We start from the raw sequence: 26,290 nt of genomic DNA on the forward strand, positions 1-26,290 counted from the left end.
CTGTACTCGATACCATCTACTGTATGCTGCTCTGTACCATCACTCATTCATATATCCTTATGTACATATTCTTTATCCCCTTACACTGTGTATAAGACAGTAGTTTTTAGAATTGTTAGTTAGATTACTTGTTGGTTATCACTGCATTGTCGGAACTAGAAGCACAAGCATTTCGCTACACTCGCATTAACATCTGCTAACCATGTGTATGTGACAAATAAAATTTGATTTGATTTGATTTGATTTGAGTTGCAGCGATGAGACAATATTGTGACTACCAGTACAGAGGCAATGTGTGGTTAATTGAGGTAATATGTACATGTAGGTTAAAGTGACTACTAGATGAGAAACAGAGAGTAGCAGCAGTGTAGAAGAGGGGTTGGCGGGAGGTGGGACACAATGCAGATAGCCCAGCAACTAGTCCGGGTAGCCATTTTATTACCTGTTCAGGAGTCTTATGGCTTGTGGGTAAAAGCTGTTGAGAAGCCTTTTGGTCCTAGACTTGCCATGCGGTAGCAGAGAGAACAGTCTATGACTGGGGTGGCTGGGGTCTTTGACAATTCTTAGGGCCTTCCTCTGACACCACCTGGTGTAGAGGTCCTGGATGACAGGCAGCTTGGCCACAGTGATGTAAGTGGCCTTATGGACTACCCTCTGTAGTGCCTTGCGGTAGGAAGCCGAGGACTTGCAGTACCAGGCAGTGATGCAACCAGTCAGGAATCTCTCGATAGTGCAACTGTAGAACCTTTTGAGGATCTGAGGACCCATGCCAAATCTTTTCAGTATCCTGAGGGGGAATAGGTTTTGTCGTGCCCTCTTCATGACTGTCTTGGTGTGTTTGGACCATTCTAGTTTGTTGATGATGTGGATACCAGGAAACTTGAAGCTCTCAACCTGCTCCACTACAGCCTCATCAATGAGAATGGGGATGTGCTCTGTCCTCCTTTTCCTGTAGTCCACAATCATCTCTTTAGTCTTGATCACGATGAGGGAAAGCTTGTCTTGATTATGTTGAGGGATAGGTTGTTATTCTGGCACCACCTGGCCAGGTCGCTGACCTCCTCGTCGTTGTCGGAGATCAGGCCAACCACTGTTGTGTCGTCTGCAAACTTAATGGTGTTGGAGTCGTGCCTGGCCATGCAGTCGTGGGTGAACAGGGAGTACAGGAGGGGACTGAGCATGCACCCCTGAGGGGCTCCAGTGTTGATGATCAGCGTGTCAGATGTGTTGTTATCTGTGTTGTTATCTACCCTCACTACCTGGGAGCGGCTCGTCAGGAAGTCCAGGATCCAGTTGCAGAGGGAGGTGTTTTGTCCCAGGGTCCTTAGCTTAGTGATGAGCTTTGAGGGCACTATGGTGTTGAACACTGAGCTGTAGTCAATGAATAGTATTCTCACATAGGTGTTCCTTTTGTCCAGGTGGGAAAGGTCAGTGTGGAGTGCAATAGAGATTGCATCATCTGTGGATCTGTTTGGGCGGTATGCATATTGGAGTGGGTCTAGGGTTTCTGGGATAATGGTGTTGATGTGAGCCATTACCAGCCTTTCAATGCACTTCATGGCTACAGACTTGAGTGCTACGGGTCTGTAGTCATTTAGGCAGGTTGCCTTAGTGTTCTTCGGCACAGGGACTATGGTGGTCTGCTTGAAAAATGTTGGTATTACAGACTCAATCGGGGACATGTTGAAAATGTCAGTGAAGACGCCTGCCAGTTGGTCAGTACACGTCCCGGTGATCCGTCTGGCCTGGCGGCCTTGTGAATTTTGTCCTGTTTAAAGGTCTTACTCACGTCAGCTACGGAGAGCGTTAGCACACAGTCATCTGGAACAGCTTGTGCTCTCATGCATGCCTCAGTGTTGCTTGCCTCGAAGTGAGCATAGAAGTGGTTTAGCTTGTCTGATAGGCTCGTGTCAATGGGCAGCTCGCGGCTGTGCTTCCCTTTGTAATCTGTAATAGTTTTTAAGCCGACGAGCATCAGAGCCGGTGTACACGATTCAATCTTAGTTCTGTATTGGCGCTTTGCTTGTTTGATGGTTCATCAGAGGGCATAGCGGAATTTCTCATAAGCTTCTGGGTTGGAGTCCCGCGCCTTGAAAGCAGCAGCTCAAGCCTTTAGCTCAGTGTGAATGTTGCCTGTAATCGATGGCTTCTGGTTGGGATATGTAATTACATTTTCATTGTGGGGATTAGGTTGTTGATGCACTTATTGATGAAGCCGTTGACTGAAGTAATATACTCCTCAATGCCATTGGATGAATCCCGGAACATATTTTAGTCTGTGCTAGCAAAACTGTTGGTTTGCGTAGCATTCGCGTCATCTGACCACTTCCGTTTTAAGCGAGTCACTGGCACTTCCTGCTTTAGTTTTTGCTTGTAAGCAGGAATCAGGAGGATAGAATGATGGTCAGATTTGTCAAATGGACGGCTATTTAGTATGTAGGACAATCTTATTTTTTGCCACCCATTATGAAACTGTCTGCAGCTCTTTGTTAAGTGTTGCAGTGATTTCTGTGGTCGCTGACGTGTATAATATTAAGTCATCCACATACATAGACACTCTGGCATTACTCAAGGCCAGTGGCAGGTCATCAGTAAAGATTTTAAAAAGTAAAGGGGCCTAGAAGGATTCCCTGGGGAATGCCAGGCTCTACCTGGATTATGTTGGAGAGGATTCCATTAAAGAACACCCTCTATGCAATACACAATAATATACGGTGAGTGTACAAAACATTAGGTACATTTTCCTAATATTGAGTTGCACCCCCTTTTGCCCTCAGAACAGCCTACATTCATCGGGGCATGAAACCTACAAGGTGTGAAAGCGTTCCACAGGGATCCTGGCCCATGTTGACTTCGATAGCTTCCCACAGTTGTGTCAAGTTGTCTGGATGTCCTTTGGGTGGTGGACCATTCTTGATACACACAAGAAACTGTTGAGCATGAAAAACCCTGTAGTGTTGCAGTTCTTGACACACTCAAACCGGTGCGTGTTCCACCTACTACCATATCCCGTTCAAAGGCACTTAAAATCAATTGTCTCAATGCTTAAAAATCCTTCTTTAACCTGTCTCCTCCTCTTCATCTACACTGATTGAAGTGGATTTAATAAGCGACATCAATAAGGGAACATATCTTTCACCCGAATTCACCTGATCAGTCTATGCCATATGGAAAGAGCAGGTGTTCTTTAATGTTTTGTACACTCAGAGTATATATAAAACAAACGGTCTTTTCTCTCCCAGGTGTCTCCAGAATATGCCCGCAGGACGGCAGCACTATGACCTTGAACCTGAACTCGTCCAGCTCTTCCCCCTCTGTAGACCCCAGTATGTACCTGAACAACAGCTCCCCAGGGTTGAGGGTCTACGCCGACAACGCCATCCTGGGCCTGGGCCTTGTGCTGGACAACGACTCCATTACCAGGGACCTCACCAACCTGACCAGGTATAGGTTAGAGGGTTAGAAACCGAAACTCTCTGAAGGGAATTTGCAGGGAGTGAGCCGGAAACTGGATTGGGTTTTCTGGAATTCATTACCCTAGATACCATATCCTGCCTGTTGTGCCCTTGAGCAAGGGACTTAACCTCTAAACTGCTCTAGGGGTGTTGCACTGTGGCTGAGCCATTCCTACAACCTCTCCGTCTGTTTGTTTGGATGAGGGTTTTGATGAAGGAAATACATTTCAGGTTCGTGTTGCAATGTAATCATCTTGTTCTTCTTCTACCAGCCTGTCCAACGCCTCCCTCCTTGACCCCACGGTGACCTATGACCCTCTGGGAGGTCACACCATCTTGCAGGTCATCCTGATCGTGTTCCTCACCGGGTCTCTGTCTCTGGTCACCGTCGTAGGAAACATCCTGGTGCTCATCTCCTTCAAGGTAGATTGTAGTCTGAGACTAACGTTCCATTGTATTATGACTTCCTGTAACTGTTTAAGAAGGCTTGTCGGAGCCCGCCTCACGCCCTGCGGGCCATTCTATCTCCTGTCTCTGTAGCGCGAGGTAGCTTGATGGCACGTGTATCGCAGGCCGTAATTATTGCAAAGGGGGCGTCCGTGCCTCAAAACTCTTACTGAAATGGTCCACAACGTTGTTGTTTTAACAGCGTTCGACATCGTACATCTTGTTAATTGATGTTTCACTGTGGCACTTTAATCATAATGAAACCTTTCTCTTCCAGGTGAACAAGCAGCTGAAGACGGTGAATAACTACTATCTCCTCAGCCTGGCCTTCGCTGACCTCATCATCGGTATTTTAACTTCATGTTTTCAGACGTGTAGAGATGATGTAATGTATCTCAGCTGATATTGATAATGTATTGGACTATGATTTCCTACAGTGTCTCACAAATGTGTAATATGTATTAGTCAATTACTGTAATATCAAATGTGAAACTAAAATGCAGTGTTCCAATTCTAGGGACTCTTTCCATGAACCTCTACACTACCTACATTATCATGGACCAATGGGCTTTAGGGAACTGGGCGTGCGACCTGTGGTTGGCTATCGACTACGTGGCGAGCAACGCCTCCGTCATGAACCTGCTAGTGATCAGCTTCGACCGCTACTTCTCCATAACTCGACCTCTGACTTACCGGGCCAAGAGGACCACCAAGAGAGCTCTGACTATGATCAGCATGGCCTGGTCCGTGTCCTTCGTCCTGTGGGCCCCGGCTATACTCTTCTGGCAGTATATCGTAGGGGAGCGCACTGTGCCTCGTGGAGAATGCTTTATCCAGTTTCTCTCAGAGCCTATTATCACATTCTGCACGGCCATCGCTGCCTTCTACCTGCCGGTCACCATCATGACGGTTCTCTACTGGAGGATCTACAGAGAGACAGAGAACAGGCAGAAGGACCTGGCGGGGTTGAGGGGGTCGGGGGCAGGGAACAAGGCGGGCCAGGGGGGTAGCCAGAAGGATGAGGAGGAGAAGAAGGAGGAGGCCCAGGAAGAGGAGGCTCCCATGGTGCCCAAAACAGGAAGCTCCAGGAGCTGCAGCAGTTACGAGCTTAACCAGGCCGGTCAGAAAGACTCTGGAGCCAAGAAGACCAGAGGGCGCTTCCGGTTCTGGCCGCTGAGTAGGTGGTCCAAGAAGAAGACAATCACAGTGGGAGGAGAGCCGGAACACAGCAGCTCCGATAGCTGGAACAACAATGATGGGGGCGGGGCCTCCATGGACCAATCAGACTCTGAGGACGAGGAGGCGGCGACGGAGTCAAGCCGAGCTATCTATTCCATCGTGGTCAACCTGCCGGGGATAAACTCCGCCCCTGGTAACAACCCTAACAATGACCCCCAGCTGACATCTCCTGAGGACCAAGATGCTACGAAGGACCCTTTCCGGCCACAAAGGGGCGATAATAAGGACAAGAAGACATCCTCTAATACCAGAAGGGAGAAAGACAAGGAAGACAACAGCTACCACCAACGCTCCTTCTCTAAAACCCCCGTCACTTCCTCGTCTTCCATCCAGACCTCCACCAAGAGCCACCAAACAGGGGATGTGTCGTCCACCTCCAAGTCCCCCTCCTCGGCCCCCATCTCCTTGAAGGATGCAACCATGGCCAAGCGCTTCGCCTCCAAAGCCAAGACCCAGATCACCAAACGTAAGAAGCAGAGTGTAGTCAAGGAGAAGAAAGAGAAGAAGGCCGCCCAGACTCTCAGTGCCATCCTGTTGGCTTTCATCATAACCTGGACTCCCTATAACATTATGGTGTTGGTCAACACCTTCTGTACTGGCTGCATCCCTGAGGCTCTGTGGGCTCTGGGCTATTGGCTGTGTTACGTCAACAGCACCATTAACCCCATGTGTTACGCCATGTGCAACCTCACCTTCAGGAACACCTTCAAGATGATTCTGCTCTGCCGTTGGCAGGACATCAATAAACGCAACAAGCCTCAGTTCCAGCAGAGGCAGACGGTCGCCTTCCGCAAGAAGGAGCCCTTGTAGGTGTAATCTACCGGGGCCCTGGGTCAGCTGTATAAGGGCTCTGTCGGGCCTCTCTGGGAGGATTTATATTAACAGGACAGTTGGCCAGGGAGATGGACTGTACTTACGAGCCGTTCTCAACGACGAAGAGGTCATATAATAATATAATAATACAAAAGAAAAATAGTAACACGACAAATAAAATACACAATTATTTTCAATTGACTCTGCATCTCTTTCAACTATTTACTTTTTTCCCCCACAACGGACACTAGTTTGGCGCCAAAACATTGACAACAAAGACATATTGACATAGTAAAATCATTAAAAACTGTCTGAAAAAACCCACAGGACACCTCATGCTGAATCCCTCATATTTAACAGCAATGGTTTTCACCAACTTGATGGTTTATATTTAGAATAACGTTTCACAGCTTTGTCCTTCTATGTTTCAGATCATATATGTTGCATGTGATGAGGCCACACAGATGACCAGGGATATTTATACACGGAGGGAAGGGGAGATTTGATTAGATGTTTAGCGCCTCCAACCCAATGGAATATTTGGCACATAGAAAAGGGCTGTCAAATGTATGACAATATCTGTTGGTGTTTCCAAGCCTGGTTTTAACTGAACTGTTGCTATACAGTTACAGAACTTCATCAATCAGACAGAACACGGTTACAGACCTTCATCAATCAGACAGAACACGGTTACAGACCTTCATCAATCAGACAGAACACGGTTACAGACCTTCATCAATCCTACAGAACACGGTTACAGACCTTCATCAATCCTACAGAACACGGTTACAGACCTTCATCAATCAGACAGAACACGGTTACAGACCTTCATCAATCAGACAGAACAGACAGACCTTCATCAAACAGAACGGTTACAGACCTTCATCAATCAGACAGAACACGGTTACAGACCTTCATCAATCAGACAGAACACGGTTACAGACCTTCAACAATCAGACAGAACACGGTTACAGACCTTCATCAATCAGACAGAACACGGTTACAGACCTTCATCAATCAGACAGAACACGGTTACAGACCTTCATCAATCAGACAGAACACGGTTACAGACCTTCATCAATCAGACAGAACACGGTTACAGACCTTCATCAATCCTACAGAACACGGTTACAGACCTTCATCAATCCTACAGAACACGGTTACAGACCTTCATCAATCAGACAGAACACGGTTACAGACCTTCATCAATCAGACAGAACACGGTTACAGACCTTCATCAATCCTACAGAACACGGTTACAGACCTTCATCAATCAGACAGAACACGGTTACAGACCTTCATCAATCAGACAGAACACGGTTACAGACCTTCATCAATCAGACAGAACACGGTTACAGACCTTCATCAATCAGACAGAACACGGTTACAGACCTTCATCAATCCGGTTAGACAGAACACGGTTACAGACCTTTACAGACCTTACAGACCTTCATCAATCCTACAGAACACGGTTACAGACCTTCAACAATCAGACAGAACACGGTTACAGAACTTCATCAATCCTACAGAACACGGTTACAGACCTTCATCAATCAGACAGAACACGGTTACAGACCTTCATCAATCCTACAGAACACGGTTACAGACCTTCATCAATCAGACAGAACACGGTTACAGACCTTCATCAATCAGACAGAACACGGTTACAGACCTTCATCAATCCTACAGAACACGGTTACAGACCTTCATCAATCAGACAGAACACGGTTACAGACCTTCAACAATCAGACAGAACACGGTTACAGACCTTCATCAATCCTACAGAACACGGTTACAGACCTTCATCAATCAGACAGAACACGGTTACAGACCTTCATCAATCAGACAGAACACGGTTACAGACCTTCAACAATCAGACAGAACACGGTTACAGACCTTCATCAATCAGACAGAACACGGTTACAGACCTTCATCAATCCTACAGAACACGGTTACAGACCTTCATCAATCAGACAGAACACGGTTACAGACCTTCATCAATCAGACAGAACACGGTTACAGACCTTCATCAATCAGACAGAACACGGTTACAGACCTTCATCAATCCTACAGAACACGGTTACAGACCTTCAACAATCCTACAGAACACGGTTACAGACCTTCAACAATCAGACAGAACACGGTTACAGACCTTCATCAATCAGACAGAACACGGTTATAGAACTTCATCAATCCTACAGAACACGGTTACAGAACTTCATCAATCAGACAGAACACGGTTACAGACCTTCATCAATCAGACAGAACACGGTTACAGACCTTCATCAATCAGACAGAACACGGTTACAGACCTTCATCAATCCTACAGAACACGGTTACAGACCTACAACAATCAGACAGAACACGGTTACAGACCTTCATCAATCCTACAGAACACGGTTACAGACCTTCAACAATCAGACAGAACACGGTTACAGACCTTCATCAATCAGACAGAACACGGTTACAGAACTTCAACAATCCTACAGAACACGGTTACAGACCTTCATCAATCAGACAGAACACGGTTACAGACCTTCATCAATCAGACAGAACACGGTTACAGACCTTCATCAATCAGACAGAACACGGTTACAGAACTTCAACAATCCTACAGAACACGGTTACAGACCTTCATCAATCAGACAGAACACGGTTACAGACCTTCATCAATCAGACAGAACACGGTTACAGACCTTCATCAACCCTACAGAACACGGTTACAGAACTTCAACAATCAGACAGAACACGGTTACAGACCTTCATCAATCCTACAGAACACGGTTACAGAACTTCAACAATCAGACAGAACACGGTTACAGACCTTCATCAATCAGACAGAACACGGTTACAGAACTTCAACAATCAGACAGAACATGGTTACAGACCTTCATCAATCAGACAGAACACGGTTACAGAATTTCATCAATCCTACAGAACACGGTTACAGACCTTCATCAATCCTACAGAACACGGTTACAGACCTTCAACAATCAGACAGAACACGGTTACAGACCTTCAACAATCAGACAGAACACGATTATAGAACTTCATCAATCCTACAGAACACGGTTACAGACCTTCAACAATCAGACAGAACACGGTTACAGACCTTCATCAATCAGACAGAACACGGTTACAGACCTTCAACAATCAGACAGAACACGTTTACAGACCTTCAACAATCAGACAGAACACGGTTACAGACCTTCATCAATCAGACAGAACACGGTTACAGAACACGGTTACAGACCTTCAACAATCAGACAGAACACGGTTACAGACCTTCATCAATCAGACAGAACACGGTTACAGACCTTCATCAATCAGACAGAACACGGTTACAGACCTTCATCAATCAGACAGAACACGGTTACAGACCTTCATCAATCAGACAGAACACGGTTATAGAACTTCATCAATCCTACAGAACACGGTTACAGACCTTCATCAATCAGACAGAACACGGTTATAGAACTTCATCAATCCTACAGAACACGGTTACAGAACTTCAACAATCCTACAGAACACGGTTACAGACCTTCATCAATCAGACAGAACACGGTTACAGACCTTCATCAATCAGACAGAACACGGTTACAGAACTTCATCAATCCTACAGAACACGGTTACAGAACTTCAACAATCCTACAGAACACGGTTACAGACCTTCATCAATCAGACAGAACACGGTTATAGACCTTCAACAATCCTACAGAACACGGTTACAGACCTTCAACAATCCTACAGAACACGGTTACAGACCTTCAACAATCAGACAGAACACGGTTAGAGACCTTCATCAATCAGACAGAACACGGTTACAGAACTTCATCAATCCTACAGAACACGGTTACAGAACTTCAACAATCAGACAGAACACGGTTACAGACCTTCATCAATCAGACAGAACACGGTTATAGAACTTCATCAATCCTACAGAACACGGTTACAGAACTTCAACAATCCTACAGAACACGGTTACAGACCTTCATCAATCAGACAGAACACGGTTACAGACCTTCAACAATCCTACAGAACACGGTTACAGACCTTCATCAATCAGACAGAACACGGTTACAGACCTTCAACAATCCTACAGAACACGGTTACTGAACTTCAACAATCCTACAGAACACGGTTGCCTTTCCAGTTGGCAGATAGATACAATTAGGTGAATCAGTGGACATGTAAAGTTGCAGTACTTTGTAAAGCTGCAGTACTTTGTAAAGTTGCAGTACTTTGTAAAGGTGCAGTACTTTGTAAAGGTGCAGTACTTTGTAAAGTTGCAGTACTTTGTAAAGGTGCAGTACTTTGTAAAGCTGCAGTACTTTGTAAAGCTGCAGTACTTTGTAAAGGTGCAGTACTTTGTAAAGGTGCAGTACTTTGTAAAGGTGCAGTACTTTGTAAAGCTGCAGTACTTTGTAAAGCTGCAGTACTTTGTAAAGGTGCAGTACTTTGTAAAGTTGCAGTACTTTGTAAAGGTGCAGTACTTTGCAAATGTGCAGTACTTCAATGTAAAGATGCAGTACTTTGTTAAGCTGCAGTACTTTCATGTAAAGCTGCAGTACTTTCATGTACATTTGCAGTACTTTCATGTAAAGCTGCAGTACTTTCATGTACATTTGCAGTACTTTCATGTAAATCTGCAGTACTTTCATGTACATTTGCAGTACTTTCATGTAAATCTCCAGTACTTTCATGTAAATCTGCAGTACTTTCCAAGTGTCTGTGAGTGGCTTGCTACTCTTACTCTTTGATTCCACCCAATGATTTCTGGTGAGTAGTGAACTACTTCCTGAGCCAGTAACCTTTTCCATCCCATGTCATTTAATGTGTTTAAAATTCTGTGTGGTCGTCGGTGATGATTTTAACAACGTGTCGGTGACCATTGTGGTGGTTGTAATCGTTGCTCAAAGTGAGACAGTGTTGTTTGAAAAAAGGGGTCGCAAAAACACAGGTAACTTTCTAAGAATTCTCCGGTTTTTTTCCTCCAAAAAAAAAACAAATCCTGGTAGGAAGAGTCCTGGAAACAGGAAGGAATGCTGGAATCCTCCAATTGAGGATTTGTGGAAAACCTGGGAATTTTTGGGGGGGAAAGTGGTGGTGTAATTTTGCATCTCTTGTTGTAAAGCACAGGGCTGGTGTACAAGCTGCTTATATGATCTAAAATAACTGTGTGATTATGAGGTGATATTTACATTGTGTGGATTCTTTAAATGGATGTTTATGTAGAGTATGATGCAGTTCTATGTTTATATAAAATGCTTGTTATATATTTTCTATAAAATAATGTGTCCCCGGTCCAAGATGTTCACGTGTAAACGACGAGGGACAACAGAAATTGCAATAAAGTAAAATGTATGTTATTAAATTTGTTTTACCATTGAGACATATTGACAAAAAAAAAAAATGGATATCCACAGGTCTTTCTGATGAGTTTTTCCATACATGTCATATACCATGAATAAGATAATGTGTCTACGACTATAATGGTTACTAGCTATGAAACAAGTGGATCTGAGGTGAGATGTGTTGTCTGTGGTTGTCTTTGGTAGGAAGGAGCTCACCGGGGATCTGCACCTCAAATGTTATTATGCTTTGAGTTCCTCTTATAAACTATTAGCTCAAAAGTATTTCAGATTTCCACAAACAGTACCAGCACTCAAAATGAATATTTCAGGCACCTATTTCAGTCCAAGTCGAGCACTGAGGTGTTTTTCCTTCCGACTGTTTCCAGGTGGAGAATGTCAGTAATCCAACAGCACCACCTAGTGGTATAAATGTAGTATGACGTCGTACTGAACGGTTGGTTGGCTCAAACTCAGCGCGCGTCCAGATGTCTATCTGTGTATCGGCTGGGTATTGTACTTGAAGTGGTACCGTATTATTTAAGGAGTAACTGATGTCGTCCTTAAATTAGCTAAAAATCCGTCCTTAAATTAGCTAGAAATCCGTCCTTAAATTAGCTAGAAATCCGTCCTTAAATTAGCTAGAAATCCATCCTTAAATTAGCTAGAAATACGTCCTTAAATTAGCTAGAAATACGTCCTTAAATTAGCTAGAAATCCAGACCTGTTTTGTGCTATCATTCCACACCCTGTACTCCACGTCTATATATCTGGCATGACACAGAGTGTGAAGGAGTGGAATGATAAGACTCGTACAGACTGGTATCCAGGCAACCAACAGACCGGTATCCAGGCAACCACTTAATAACATGGTGCAGTTTTTTGTCCCTTCGTTGATGTGGAGCCGGGTGTTTCGGGAGGACAGTTTTGTTGACATGATGACCTTCATGGATTTCACAATGAGTTGACCAGGACACACGATGAGTTGACCAGGACACACAATGAGTTCACCAGGACACACGATGAGTTGACCAGGACACACAATGAGTTGACCAGGACACACGATGAGTTGACCAGGACACACAATGAGTTCACCAGGACACACGATGAGTTGACCAGGACACACAATGAGTTGACCAGGACACACAATGAGTTCACCAGGACACACAATGAGTTGACCAGGACACACGATGAGTTGACCAGGACACAGGACACACAATGAGTTGACCAGGACAGGACACACGATGAGTTGACCAGGACACACGATGAGTTGACCAGGACACACGATGAGTTGACCAGGACACACAATGAGTTGACCAGGACACACAATGAGTTGACCAGGACACACAATGAGTTGACCAGGACACACAATGAGTTGACCAGGACACACAATGAGTTGACCAGGACACACAATGAGTTGACCAGGACACACAATGAGTTGACCAGGACACACAATGAGTTGACCAGGACACACAATGAGTTGACCAGGACACACAATGAGTTGACCAGGACACACGATGAGTTGACCAGGACACACGATGAGTTGACCAGGACACACAATGAGGACACACGAAGAGTTGACCAGGACACACAATGAGTTGACCAGGACACACAATGAGTTGACCAGGATACACAATGAGTTGACCAGGACACACAATGAGTTGACCAGGACACACAATGAGGACACACGAAGAGTTGACCAGGACACACAATGAGTTGACCAGGATACACAATGAGTTGACCAGGACACACAATGAGTTGACCAGGACACACAATGAGTTGACCAGGACACACAATGAGTTGACCAGGACACACAATGAGTTGACCAGGACACACAATGAGTTGACCAGGACACACAATGAGTTGACCAGGACACACAATGAGTTGACCAGGACACACGATGAGTTGACCAGGACACACAATGAGTTGACCAGGACACACGATGAGTTGACCAGGACACACAATGAGTTGACCAGGACACACGATGAGTTGACCAGGACACACAATGAGTTGACCAGGACACACGATGAGTTGACCAGGACACACAATGAGTTGACCAGGATACACAATGAGTTGACCAGGACACACGATGTTGGATTTTTTTCTTCTTCCCCAAGATGTTTTAAGGAGTGTTCTAGTTTCCAAATACACCTTTTTGACACAAGTATTATACAAGATGTTTTGGTTTTATCACACCATGTGTGGAATTATGGACAGATTAATTTAGATGTTTGGTTGTTCAACATGATATGTGATCAGATCAATAGAAGGAGAAGTCATTTTCTAAGTGTTTTTATAAAACTCACGTATTTTGTGTTATTTAAATGTTTTATAATGATATGATTGACTTATGTTACTGAGCCATATAATCTTATGCTTGTCATATTTTATAAGAGATGTTTGTTAGTTACTTCCACCTTGATGGACACAAACGGCGTGTTCAGCTATGAGAATATGATGAGTTTGTATTTGTTTTGTTCCCAGGTAAAGCACTTCTGAAGAACACTCGTTTTAATCACAAATCATTTGAAGGATTTTTAATTTTATAAACATTTCATTTTATAAAGAAATAAAGTTTCTTACTGTGTTTCAGTGTCCGGTCACAGATTGTTGTTACACACACACACACACAGAGAGAGACACACACACACACACACACACACACACACACAGAGAGACACACACACACACACACACACACATACACACACAGAGACACACACACACACACACACACACACACACAGAGAGACACACACACACACAGAGACACACACACACACACACACAGAGAGAGACACACACACACGCACGCACGCACACACACACATACACACATACACACAGACACACACACATACACACACACACACAGAGAGACACACACATACACACACACACACACGCGCACGCACACACACACATACACAGACACACACACAGACACATACACACACACACACAGAGAGACACACACATACACACACACACACACGCGCACGCACGCACGCACGCACGCACGCACACACACACACATACACAGACACACACACAGACACACAGACACACACACACACATAGACACACATACATGTAACAGCACTCTTCTTGCATTGTGTACAATCAGTCATCAACACGAACTCCAACATGTAGCACCAGTCATGAAGATTTATTCTGATGGGAACAGCACAAAATTGCACGTCATGCAATGCACAGCTCACCATCCAACTCTGCACTCACGCACTGTACAAAATATATGAACCCCCCCACCCCCACCAGACACAGTAAGTTGCTAGCTAGTATTAGCTGGAATTCTCTACAACTAAATGCATAACAACTATGCACCAAAAAACGCTGCATCTTCTGTGTGATGTTCGAATAACATTTACAAACAAATCGATATAAATTGTACATTTAAATCCTCACTTGGGAGTATAAAAATCACTTTTGACGTACACTGCTTGGCAACCAACAACCTACCGCTGGTTTGGTGCTTGTTCACTGGGACGATTCTAACCGAAACATCCTCCCTCGTATGGGAGCTACCAGCCAATAAGATGCCATGTGGAGTAGGGTGAAGGCAACACAAAACTCAAACCAAAAACCCATTGTCTTAACAATAAAGTGGCAAGGGGAATTAACCAATATAACCCTGTTACACACACACACCAAACATTAGGAACACCTTCCTTCAGAACAGCCTCGATTCGTCTGGTCATGGACTCTACAAGGTGTCTGAAAGCGTTCCACAGGGATGCTGGCCCATGTTGACTCCAATGCTTCCCACAGTTGTGTCAAATTGGCTGGATGTCCTTTGGGTGGTGGACTATATTCTTGATACACTCGGGGAAACTGTTGAGTATGAAAAAACCCAGCAGCGTTGCAGTTCTTGACACCAACCGGTGCGCCTGGCACCTACTGTTCAAAAAGCACTTAAACATTTCGTCTTGACTGTTCACCCTCTGAACGGCACACACACAGTATCAACGTCTCAATTGTCTCCAGGCTTAAAAATCCTTCTTTAACCCCAGTCTCCTCCCCTTCATCTACACTGATTGAAGTGGGAGCATAGCTTTCACCTGGATTCACCTGGTCAGTCTATGTCATGGAAAGATCAGGTGTTCTTAATGTTTTGTCAAGTCAGTGTATATTCGGTAAGTACTAGCAGGTATAAAGTATAGACCAGCTTTTTATAATGGAGGGTAAGGGAGTCTCCTGTTCATGTTCTAATTAAACCATCATCATGTTTATATCTTTTGATTGTTTATGTTTGACATAGGAACACGATATAACGTTAGCTCGATAAACCAAAAAATGATGCTCCCCAGGACATTAGGCTTAGGTGTTTTCTCAAAATCAACCACTAGGCGTCACTGTTGTATTTGTTATAGATGACTGTATAACGTTATACGTTTCTAGGTTTAGCAGTTAATTATAATAGTAAGTTTACTTCTGTTTCTAGTCATTATTTTTAAAATACTGTCAAATGCCAAAGTTATGACCGGATTTGATTATGTGATGGAGGTCACAGGAAAATCAAAACGTCGCTCAAGGAATTCACACCTGTAAGAAATGAAATGGCTAATTGAATGGGCGCGTCTTTCCAAAGGACTATGTGGTGGCTGCATGCTGGCGGTGAACGTTAACTTCACGGAGGCAACATGATGTGAGTAACGTCTGAATTTGCTAGGGAAATATTATTTGTATTTTTCCCCCCGCACATGTTCGTTAAACGTCCAGTAAAACCAATAACTTTCCCCGTGTTCCTCACATTGATTGACACCAACACAACATGCGGCAAATTGTCAGCAATCTGTCTGAAGTGTCTCAGAGCGAGATTAGTTGCAATTAGGAAAAAGCATCTAAATTCTACACCTCCACTATGGAGTTGCTGTCATTTCGTGACATATTAGCCTAAACTGGAACTTTCTAGCCTGTTATAACGGTTATTGGTGATCTGAACATGGCAGTCAGTCCATTTTTAAATGTAAGTTTCAAGAAAGCTTCGTTTTGTTTGTAACTATTGATGATACTACTTTTGCCCGGGGCGCATTTCGCTTGGGGACGAGCGTCGGAGCTGATCGGGTTGAACGTTATCGCACCGTTGTAGAATATAGTCAGAAACATAATGTTGTCTTCGGGGGAGTGTTGAAATGCAGCATGTTATAATGAATACAGTGAGTTATCCTGATCCCGAATGACACAGAACCACTTATTTGTTTACCTTTTTATATAACTAGGAAAGTCAGTTAATAAGAACAGATTCTTATTTTCAATGACGGCCTACCGGGGGACAGTGGGTTAACTGCCTTGTTCAGGGGCAGAACGACAGATTTGTATCTAGACCGGTGGAAATCTGTCCTTTTGGTGTTTGGAAAAGATGCCTTTTCAACTTCCTGGAAAATGTGTATTTAAAAAAATACTTGAAATACCTTTCATTCAGAAACCTAAATTGAACATAACTTCAACGTCTGGAAAATAAGTATTTTCAATGTCAATTTGCTTACTGGGACTATTCTAGTTTTTCTGGAGCCATTTGTTGGTACCTCCTAGGGTGGCAGAACGGTAAGGACCTGCCCTGTGCCAACTTACGTTTGGTAGAGGAGGAATAATGGTCTGTTTTTCATGGTTCAGGCCCCTTTAGTTCCAGTGAAGGGAAATCTTAACGCTACAGCATAACAATGACATTCTAGACGATTCTGTGCTTCCAACTTTGTGGCAACAGTTTGCCCTTTCCTGTTTCAGCATGACAATGCCCTCGTGCACAAAGCGAGGTCCATACAGAAATGTTTTGTCGAGATCGGTGTGGAAGAACTTGCCTGGCCTACACAGACCTCAACCCCTGACCTCACTTGTGTTGTTGTGGCTGAATGGAAGCAAGTCCCCACAGCATTGTTCCAACATCTAGTGGAAAGCCTTCCCAGCAGAGTGGAGGCTGTTATAGCAGCAATGTTCCAACATCTAGTGGAAAGCCTTCCCAGAAGAGTGGAGGCTGTTATAGCAGCAATGTTCCAACATCTAGTGGAAAACCTTCCCAGAAGAGTGGAGGCTGTTATAGCAGCAGTGTTCCTACATCTAGTGGAAAGCCTTCCCAGAAGACTGGAGGCTGTTATAGCAGCAATGTTCCAACATCTAGTGCCTTCCCAGAAGAGTGGAGGCTGTTATAGCAGCAATGTTCCAACATCTAGTGGAAAGCCTTCCCAGAAGACTGGAGGCTGTTATAGCAGCAATGTTCCAACATCTAGTGGAAAGCCTTCCCAGAAGAGTGGAGGCTGTTATAGCAGCAATGTTCCAACATCTAGTGGAAAGCCTTCCCAGAAGAGTGGAGGCTGTTATAGCAGTAATGTTCCTACATCTAGTGGAAAGCCTTCCCAGAAGACTGGAGGCTGTTGTGTCAGTAAAGGGTAAAGGGGGAGGGGCAACTCCATATGCCCGTGATTCTGGAATGAGATGTTTGAGGAGCAGGTGTCCACATACTGTTGGACATGTAGTGTGTGTAGATAAACAGGGCCTTTAGAAAGTCTTCACACCCTTTGACTTTTGTTACAGGGTCGGATTAAAATGTATTTGTCTTTTTGGGGGGGGTTCAACGATCATTTGTAAAAAAAAATATATATATATGACCTTGATTACATCAGTATTCAACCTCCTGAGTCAATACATGTTAGGATCACCTTTGGCAGCGATTACAGCTGTGAGTTTTGCACACCTGAATTGTACAATATTTGCCCATTTATTCTTACAAAATCTTTAACCTCTGTCGCGTTTGTTTTTGATCTTTACTAAGACAGCCATTTTCAGGTCTTGCCATAGATTTTCAAGCCGATTTAAGTCAAAAGTGTTAGTGGCCTAGTTACAGTCGATGTCGTCTTGGTAAGCAACTCCAGTGTTGCTTGTCCTCCTGTCTTCTAACGTGAAGCCGATAAACCAAAGGCCTCTTCCCTAGGAGGTTTTATTTAACCATTATTTAGCCAGTCAAGTCAGTTAAGAACAAATTCTTATTTACAATGAATAAAACCATGTAAATAACCAAGAAACAAGGTTAAAAGACTCACTTCAGGCAGACTTCTGTTTTAAAGTAAATTTTAAAAAACTGTCATGCCTGTGCTCAGCTCCAGCCAAGCGGTGTTGTAGCGCAAGGTGGGATAGGCTGTAGGATTTGTAGATGTTTGACTTTGTGCGATTAAACAAAAACGGCAGAAATACTGTTTTAGGATAATAATAAAAAATAAACGCAATAGAGGCAGTCTGCTTTCCACCAAACACTGCGAGACTAATTCACCTTTCAGTAGGCAATAAGCTAAAACGTCAGACTCAATCTCAGTCGCACAAACGTGCCTGAAATCGCGTTACCACGGTAACCGCCCGCCCTTAAAGGGCCAGCTGAGCATTTTTGTGCATCTGATATTTCGGTTAAAGCTTTAATGGAGTATCACAGTATGCCTCACAATAGCCATAAAACTTGTCGGTCAAACAGGGAAATGTTTCCAAATGTTTTCTCAACTGTTCCTTTTTCCCCATAGGGGATTTTAGCAACACTTAAAATAAGGGCTGTGTTTCGTGTAGGCTTACCCTGGCGTGACATTTTGATAACTACATCTCTCTCTGGCTTTTTAAAATAAATACATTTACCTGTATTTACCCACCAAAAGTGAAATGCTAATTACCTACTAATGTGGCTATGATAAAGAACTGCAAATTCCACAATGATCTAGAGGGAGACTGCCAACTCAAACCAAGAGTTAATCCATAGAGTTTTACCATCTGTTACATGAGGTAATGAATACAATGATCTAGAGGGAGACTGCCAACTCAAACCAAGAGTTAATCCATAGAGTTTTACCATCTGTTACATGAGGTAATGAATACAATGATCTAGAGGGAGACTGCCAACTCAAACCAAGAGTTAATCCATAGAGTTTTACCATCTGTTACATGAGGTAATGAATCGATTGGCTACATTCCTTTAAATGGACAATTCTGTGAACGGTCTTGTGCAAGTTTTACATTGACACAATACCTGTTAGCAAAGGTGTCAGCTGGAGAGGATGTGCAGGATCTTGCAGGGATTTGTAGTTTTGCCTGATGTCTACTTTGATGCTAATTATCATTTTTGAATCTGAGAGTAAATATAGGCTAAGTCACTTTGTCCGAGAGAGATTTACATCAAAAATGCCAAGCCGGGGTGAGCCTTTTATTTATTTTTTTACCTTTATTTAACCAGGCAAGTCAGTTAAGAACAAATTCTTATTTTCAATGACGGCCTGGGAACAGTGGGTTAACTGCTTGTTCAGGGGCAGAACGACAGATTTGTACCTTGTCAGTTCGTGGGTTTGAACTCGCAACCTTCCGGTTACTAGTCCAAGCCTACACGAAACACAGCCCTTATTTTAAGTGTTTCTAAAATGAATGGTAGAAAAACTATAGGAACCATTTCCCTGTTTGACCGCTAAGAGCTCTTTATATAACTTTGTTGGCGACCCTACAAAATGCACATAGAAATGTGAGTTATAGATCTGTCATTTTCATTGCGAGCAAGTCTAAGAAAGCGGTAGATCTGTTTTTGTTTTTGCATCTTTTGGTTTTGTACACCAGCTGAAAATATTATATTAATACAATATAAATACTATATTAATATAAATACTATATAATATAAATACTATATAATATAAATACTATATAATATAAATACTATATAATATAAATACTATATATAATATAAATACTATATAATATAAATACTATATTAATATAAATAAATACTATATAATATAAATACTATATTAATATAAATACTATATAATATAATATAAATACTATATTAATATAAATACTATATAATAATATAAATACTATATTAATATAAAATATATATATAATATAAATACTATATATATAATATAAATACTATAATAATATAAATACTATATTAATATAATATAAATACTATATTAATATAATACTATATAAATACTATATTAATATAAATACTATATTAATATAAATACTATATTAATATAAATACTATATTAATATAAATATAATAAATACTATATTAATATAAATACTATATTAATATAAATACTATATAATATAAATATAATAATATAAATACTATATATAATATAAATACTATATTAATATAAATACTATATTAATATAAATACTATATAATATAAATACTATATTAATATAAATACTATATAATATAAATACTATATTAATATAAATACTAATATTAATATAATATAAATACTATATTAATATAATATAAATACTATATTAATATAAATACTATATTATATAATATAAATACTATATTAATATAAATATATATATAAATACTATATTAATATAAATATATATTAATATATTAATATAATATAAATACTATATTAATATATATAAATACTATATTATATAATATAAATACTATATTAATATAAATACTATATTAATATAAATACTATATTAATATAATATAAATACTATATATTAATATAAATACTATATTAATATAAATACTATATTAATATAAATACTATATTAATATAAATACTATATTAATATAATATAAATATATAATATAATATAAATACTATATAATATAATATAAATACTATATATTAATATAAATACTATATTATATAATATAAATACTATATTAATATAAATACTATATTAATATAATATAAATACTATATATAATATAAATATTAATATAATATAAATACTATATTAATATAATATATATTAATATAAATATATATAATATAAATACTATATTAATATATAAATACTATATTAATATAAATACTATATAATATAAATACTATATTAATATAAATATATATTAATATAAATACTATATTAATATAAATACTATATTAATATAAATACTATATTAATATAATATAAATACTATATTAATATAAATACTATATTAATATAAATACTATATTAATATAAATAATATAAATACTATATTAATATAAATACTATATTAATATAATATAAATACTATATTAATATAAATACTATATTAATATAAATACTATATTTAATATATTAATATAAATACTATATATTAATATTAATATAAATACTATATTAATATAAATACTATATTAATATAAATAATATTAATATAAATACTATATTAATTTAATATAAATACTATATAATATAATATAAATATATATTATATAATATAAATACTATATTAATATAAATACTATATTAATATAAATACTATATTAATATAAATACTATATTAATATAAATACTATATTAATATAATATAAATACTATATTAATATAATATAACTATATTAATATAAATACTATATTAATATAATATAAATACTATATTAATTAATATAAATACTATATTAATATAAATACATTTTATATAAATACTATATTAATATAAATTATATTAATATAAATACTATATTAATATAAATATATATTAATATAAATACTATATTAATATAATATAAATACTATATTAATATAATATAAATACTATATTAATATAAATACTATATTAATATAAATAAATACTATATTAATATAAATACTATATTAATATAATATAAACTACTATATTATATAAATACTATATAAATATAATATAAATACTATATTAATATAATATATCAATACTATATTAATATAATATAAATACTATATTAATTAATATAAATACTATATTAAATACCTATATTAATATAAATACTATATTAATATAAATACTATATTAATATAAATACTATATTAATATAAATACTAATATAAATACTATATTAATATAAATACTATATTATTAATATAATTACTATATTAATATAAATATACTATATTAATATAAATACTATAAATATAAATACTATATTAATATAAATACTATATTAATATAAATACTATATTAATATAATACTATATTAATATAATATAAATACTATATTAATATAAATATAAATATAATATAAATACTATATTAATATAAATACTATATTAATATAAATACTATATTAATATAAATACTATATTAATATAATATAAATACCATATAATATAAATACTATATTAATATAATATAAATACTATATTAATATAATATAAAACTATATAATATAAATATTAATATAATATAAATACTATATTAATATAAATACTATATTAATATAAATACTATATAAATAATATTAATATATAAATACTATATAAATACTATTAATATAATATAAATACTATATTAATATAAATACTATATTAATATAAATACTATATTAATATAAATACTATATTAATATAATATAAATACTATATTAATATAAATAATATATTAATATAAATACTATATTAATATAATATAAATACTATATTAATATAATATAAATACTATATTAATATAATATAAATATTAATATAATATAAATACTATATAATATAAATACTATATTAATATAATATAAATACTATATTAATATAATATAAATACTATATTAATATAATATAAATACTATATTTTTGGAAAACACTTCACAGCGGTTCAGACGGCGCCATTTAAGCAGCAGTTTTACCTAAACAATTGTGTTTATTTTCTCACGTTATTTTATAACTTATTTTGTACATGTTTTTACCACCATATCTTACGGCAAAAAAGAGCTTCTGGATATCAGGACAGCGATCACTCACCTCCGATTAGACAAAGAGCTTCTGGATATCAGGACAGCGATCACTCACCTCCGATTAGACAAAGAGCTTCTGGATATCAGGACAGCGATCACTCAACTCCGATTAGACAAAGAGCTTCTGGATATCAGGACAGCGATCACTCACCTCCGATTAGACAAAGAGCTTCTGGATATCAGGACAGCGATCACCTCCGATTAGACAAAGAGCTTCGATTAGACAGCTTCTGGATATCAGGACAACCTCCGATTAGACAAAGAGCTTCTGGATATCAGGACAGCGATCACTCACCTCCGATTAGACAAAGACCTGGATATCAGGACCGCCTAAATCATTCCGATTAGACAAAGAGCTTCTGGATATCAGGACAGCGATCACTCACCTCCGATTAGACAAAGAGCTTCTGGATATCAGGACAGCGATCACTCACCTCCGATTAGACAAAGAGCTTCTGGATATCAGGACAGATCACTCACCTCAGATTAGACAAAGAGCTTCTGGATATCAGGACAGCGATCACTCACCTCCGATTAGACAAAGAGCTTCTGGATATCAGGACAGCGATCACTCACCTCCGATTAGACAAAGAGCTTCTGGATATCAGGACAGCGATCACTCACCTCCGATTAGACAAAGAGCTTCTGGATATCAGGACAGCGATCACTCACCTCCGATTAGACAAAGAGCTTCTGGATATCAGGACAGCGATCACTCACCTCCGATTAGACAAAGATGTTATCTTCAACAAGCAGGACGCACAGAATGTACTTCAGACACCCGACAAGGCCAACATCCCCATCATTGGCAAGAGAAAGAGGCGCAGGTTCAGAGGACACAGAGCGGTGTGCCTCGTAAGGATCCGGAGAAGGCGATTGGGAAAGCTGCCGTTATGTCAATATTACATTGTAAATTGGACAATAAATTAGACAAGGTATGATCACGAATATCCTACCAACGGGACATCAAACTGTAATATCCTATGTTTCACGGAATCATGGCTAAATGATGACATCTATATTCAGCTAGCGGGATATATGCTGCACCGGCTAGATGGAACAACACAAGATGGGGGGGGGTTGCATATTAGAAAGTCTCTAGATTTTGCTCGCCTGTAGTAGAATATCTTATGATCAACTGTAGACTACACTATTTGCCACGAGTTTTCATCTATACTTTTCGTGGCTGTTTATTTACCACTGCAGACAGATGCACTAAGACCATATAAGGAAATAAGCAAACAGGAAATCACTCACCCACAGGCGGCGCTCCTAGTGGCCGGAGACTTTAATGCAGGGAAACTTAAATCAGTTCTACCTCATTTCTATCAACATGTTAAATGTGCAATCAGAGGGGGGAAAAAACATTCTAGTTCCCCTGTACTCCACACACAGAGACACAAAGCTCGCCCTCCATTTGGCACATCTGAATATAATTCTGTCCTCCTGATTCCTGCTTACAAGCAAAAAGTAAAGCAGGAAGCACCAGTGACTCGGTCAGGAAGCACCAGTGACTCGGTCAGGAAGCACCAGTGACTCGGTCAGGAAGCACCAGTGACTCGGTCAGGAAGCACCAGTGACTCGGTCAGGAAGCACCAGTGACTCGGTCAGGAAGCACCAGTAAAAAGTGGTCAGATGAAGCAAATGCTACTGGACTGTTTTGCTATCACAGACTGAAACATGTTCCGGGATTCTTAAGATGACATTGAGGAGTACACCACATCAGTCACTGGCTTCATCAATAAGTGCATCGATGACGTCGTCTCCACAGTGACCGTACCTACATACCCCAACCAGAAGCCATGTATTATAGGCAACATCTCCACTGAGCTAAAGGGTAGGGCTGCCGCTTTCAAGGTGCGGAATTCTAACCCGGAAGCTTATAAGAAATCCTGCTATGCCCTCCAACGAACCATCAAATAGGCAACGCTTCAATACAGTGCTAAGATTGAACTGTACTATACCTGCGCCGACGCTCGTCTTATTTGACAGGGCCTGCAAAGTATTAGACTGCAAAGGGAAGCACAGCTGAGAGCTGCCCAGTGACACGAGCCTACCAGACGAGCAACTACTTCTGTGCTCACTTCGTGGCAAATAACACTGAGGGATGCATGAGCACATCAGCTGTTCCGGAAGACTAGATGATCATGCTCTCCGTAGCCGACGTGAGTAAGACCTTTATAAACAGGTAAACATTCATAAGGCCGCAGAGCCAGACGGATTACCAGGACGTGTGCTCTGGCCATGTGCTGGCCAACTGGCAGGTGTGTTCACTGACATTTTCAACTTGTCCATGATTTGAGTCTGTAATACCAACATGTTTCAAGAAGACCACCATAGTCCCTGTGCCCAAGAACACGAAGGTAACCTGCCTAAATCACCACCGACCCGTAGCACTCAGGTCCGTAGCCATGAAGTGCTTTGAAAGGTTGGTAATGGCTCACATTAACACCATTATCCCAGAAACCCTAGACCCAATCCAATTTGCATACCGCCCTAACAGATCCACAGATGATGCAATCCATTCCACGCTACCCCTTCCCAGCTGGACAAAAGGAACACCTACGCGAGAATGCTATTCATTGACGACAACCCAGCGTTCAACACCATCGTACCCTCAAAGCTCATCACTAAGCTAAGGATCCTGGGACTTAAACCCCTCCCTCTGCAACTGGATCCTGGACTTCCTGATGGGCTGTCCCCAGGTGAAGAGGGTAGGTGGCAACACATATGCCATGCTGATCCTCAACACGTGGGCCCCTCAGGGGTGCATGCTCAGTCCCCTCCTGTACTCCCTGTTCACCCACGACTGCGTGGCCAGGCACAACTCCAACACCGTCATTAAGTTTGCAGACGACACAACTGTGGTAGGCCTGATCACCGGTGGGTGCCCCATTCTCATCGATGGGCCTGTAATGCAGCAGGTTGAGAGCTTCAAGTTCCTTGGTGTCCACATCGCCAACAAACTAGAATGGTCCAAACACACCAAGACAATCGTGACGAGTGAATGACAAAGCCTATTTCCCCTCGGGAGAAAGAAAAGATTTGGCATGGGTTCTCAGATCCTCAAAAGGTTCTACATTGACATCCTGACTGGTTGCATCACTCTGGTACGGCAACTGCTCGGCCTTCGACCGCAAGGCACTACAGAGGGTAGTGCGTACGGCCCAGTACATCGCTGGGGCTAAGCTTCCTGCCATCCAGGACCTCTACACCAGGCGGAGTCAGAGGAAGGTCCTAAAAATCGTCAAAGACCCCAGCCTTTACAGTCATAGATTTTTCTCTGTAC

The 26,290-nt window shown here is 40.0% G+C and overlaps 2 protein-coding genes across 2 annotated transcripts in view; both read left to right on the forward strand.

Annotated features, from left to right (window-relative positions):
* Positions 1 to 3,245: 3,245 nt before the first annotated feature.
* LOC115120206 (muscarinic acetylcholine receptor M3-like) lies at positions 3,246 to 6,602 on the forward strand. The gene is made up of 4 exons (XM_065022946.1): positions 3,246 to 3,444; positions 3,728 to 3,878; positions 4,180 to 4,249; positions 4,420 to 6,602. The coding sequence occupies exons 1-4, from the start codon at positions 3,278 to 3,280 to the stop codon at positions 5,949 to 5,951; spliced, it is 1,920 nt and encodes a 639-aa protein (XP_064879018.1). The 5' UTR covers positions 3,246 to 3,277; the 3' UTR covers positions 5,952 to 6,602.
* Positions 6,603 to 15,884: 9,282 nt separating this feature from the next.
* LOC135573611 (formin-2-like) overlaps positions 15,885 to 26,290 on the forward strand; it is a 164,509-nt gene continuing 154,103 nt past the window's right edge. The window contains 1 exon segment of the mRNA XM_065022872.1: positions 15,885 to 15,971. Within this exon segment, the coding sequence (XP_064878944.1) occupies positions 15,967 to 15,971 (5 nt within the window). The 5' untranslated portion in view covers positions 15,885 to 15,966.

This window comes from Oncorhynchus nerka, linkage group LG10, assembly GCF_034236695.1.
Source record: "Oncorhynchus nerka isolate Pitt River linkage group LG10, Oner_Uvic_2.0, whole genome shotgun sequence".
Lineage (NCBI taxonomy): Eukaryota > Metazoa > Chordata > Actinopteri > Salmoniformes > Salmonidae > Oncorhynchus > Oncorhynchus nerka.

Coding starts and splice junctions, on each gene's coding strand:
- LOC115120206 (XM_065022946.1), top strand. CDS start 3,278: ATGACCTTGAACCTGAACTCGTCCAGCTCTTCCCCCTCTGTAGACCCC. Junction 3,879..4,179: donor TGGTGCTCATCTCCTTCAAG/GTAGATTGTAGT, acceptor TTTCTCTTCCAG/GTGAACAAGCAGCTGAAGAC. Junction 4,250..4,419: donor CTTCGCTGACCTCATCATCG/GTATTTTAACTT, acceptor TTCCAATTCTAG/GGACTCTTTCCATGAACCTC.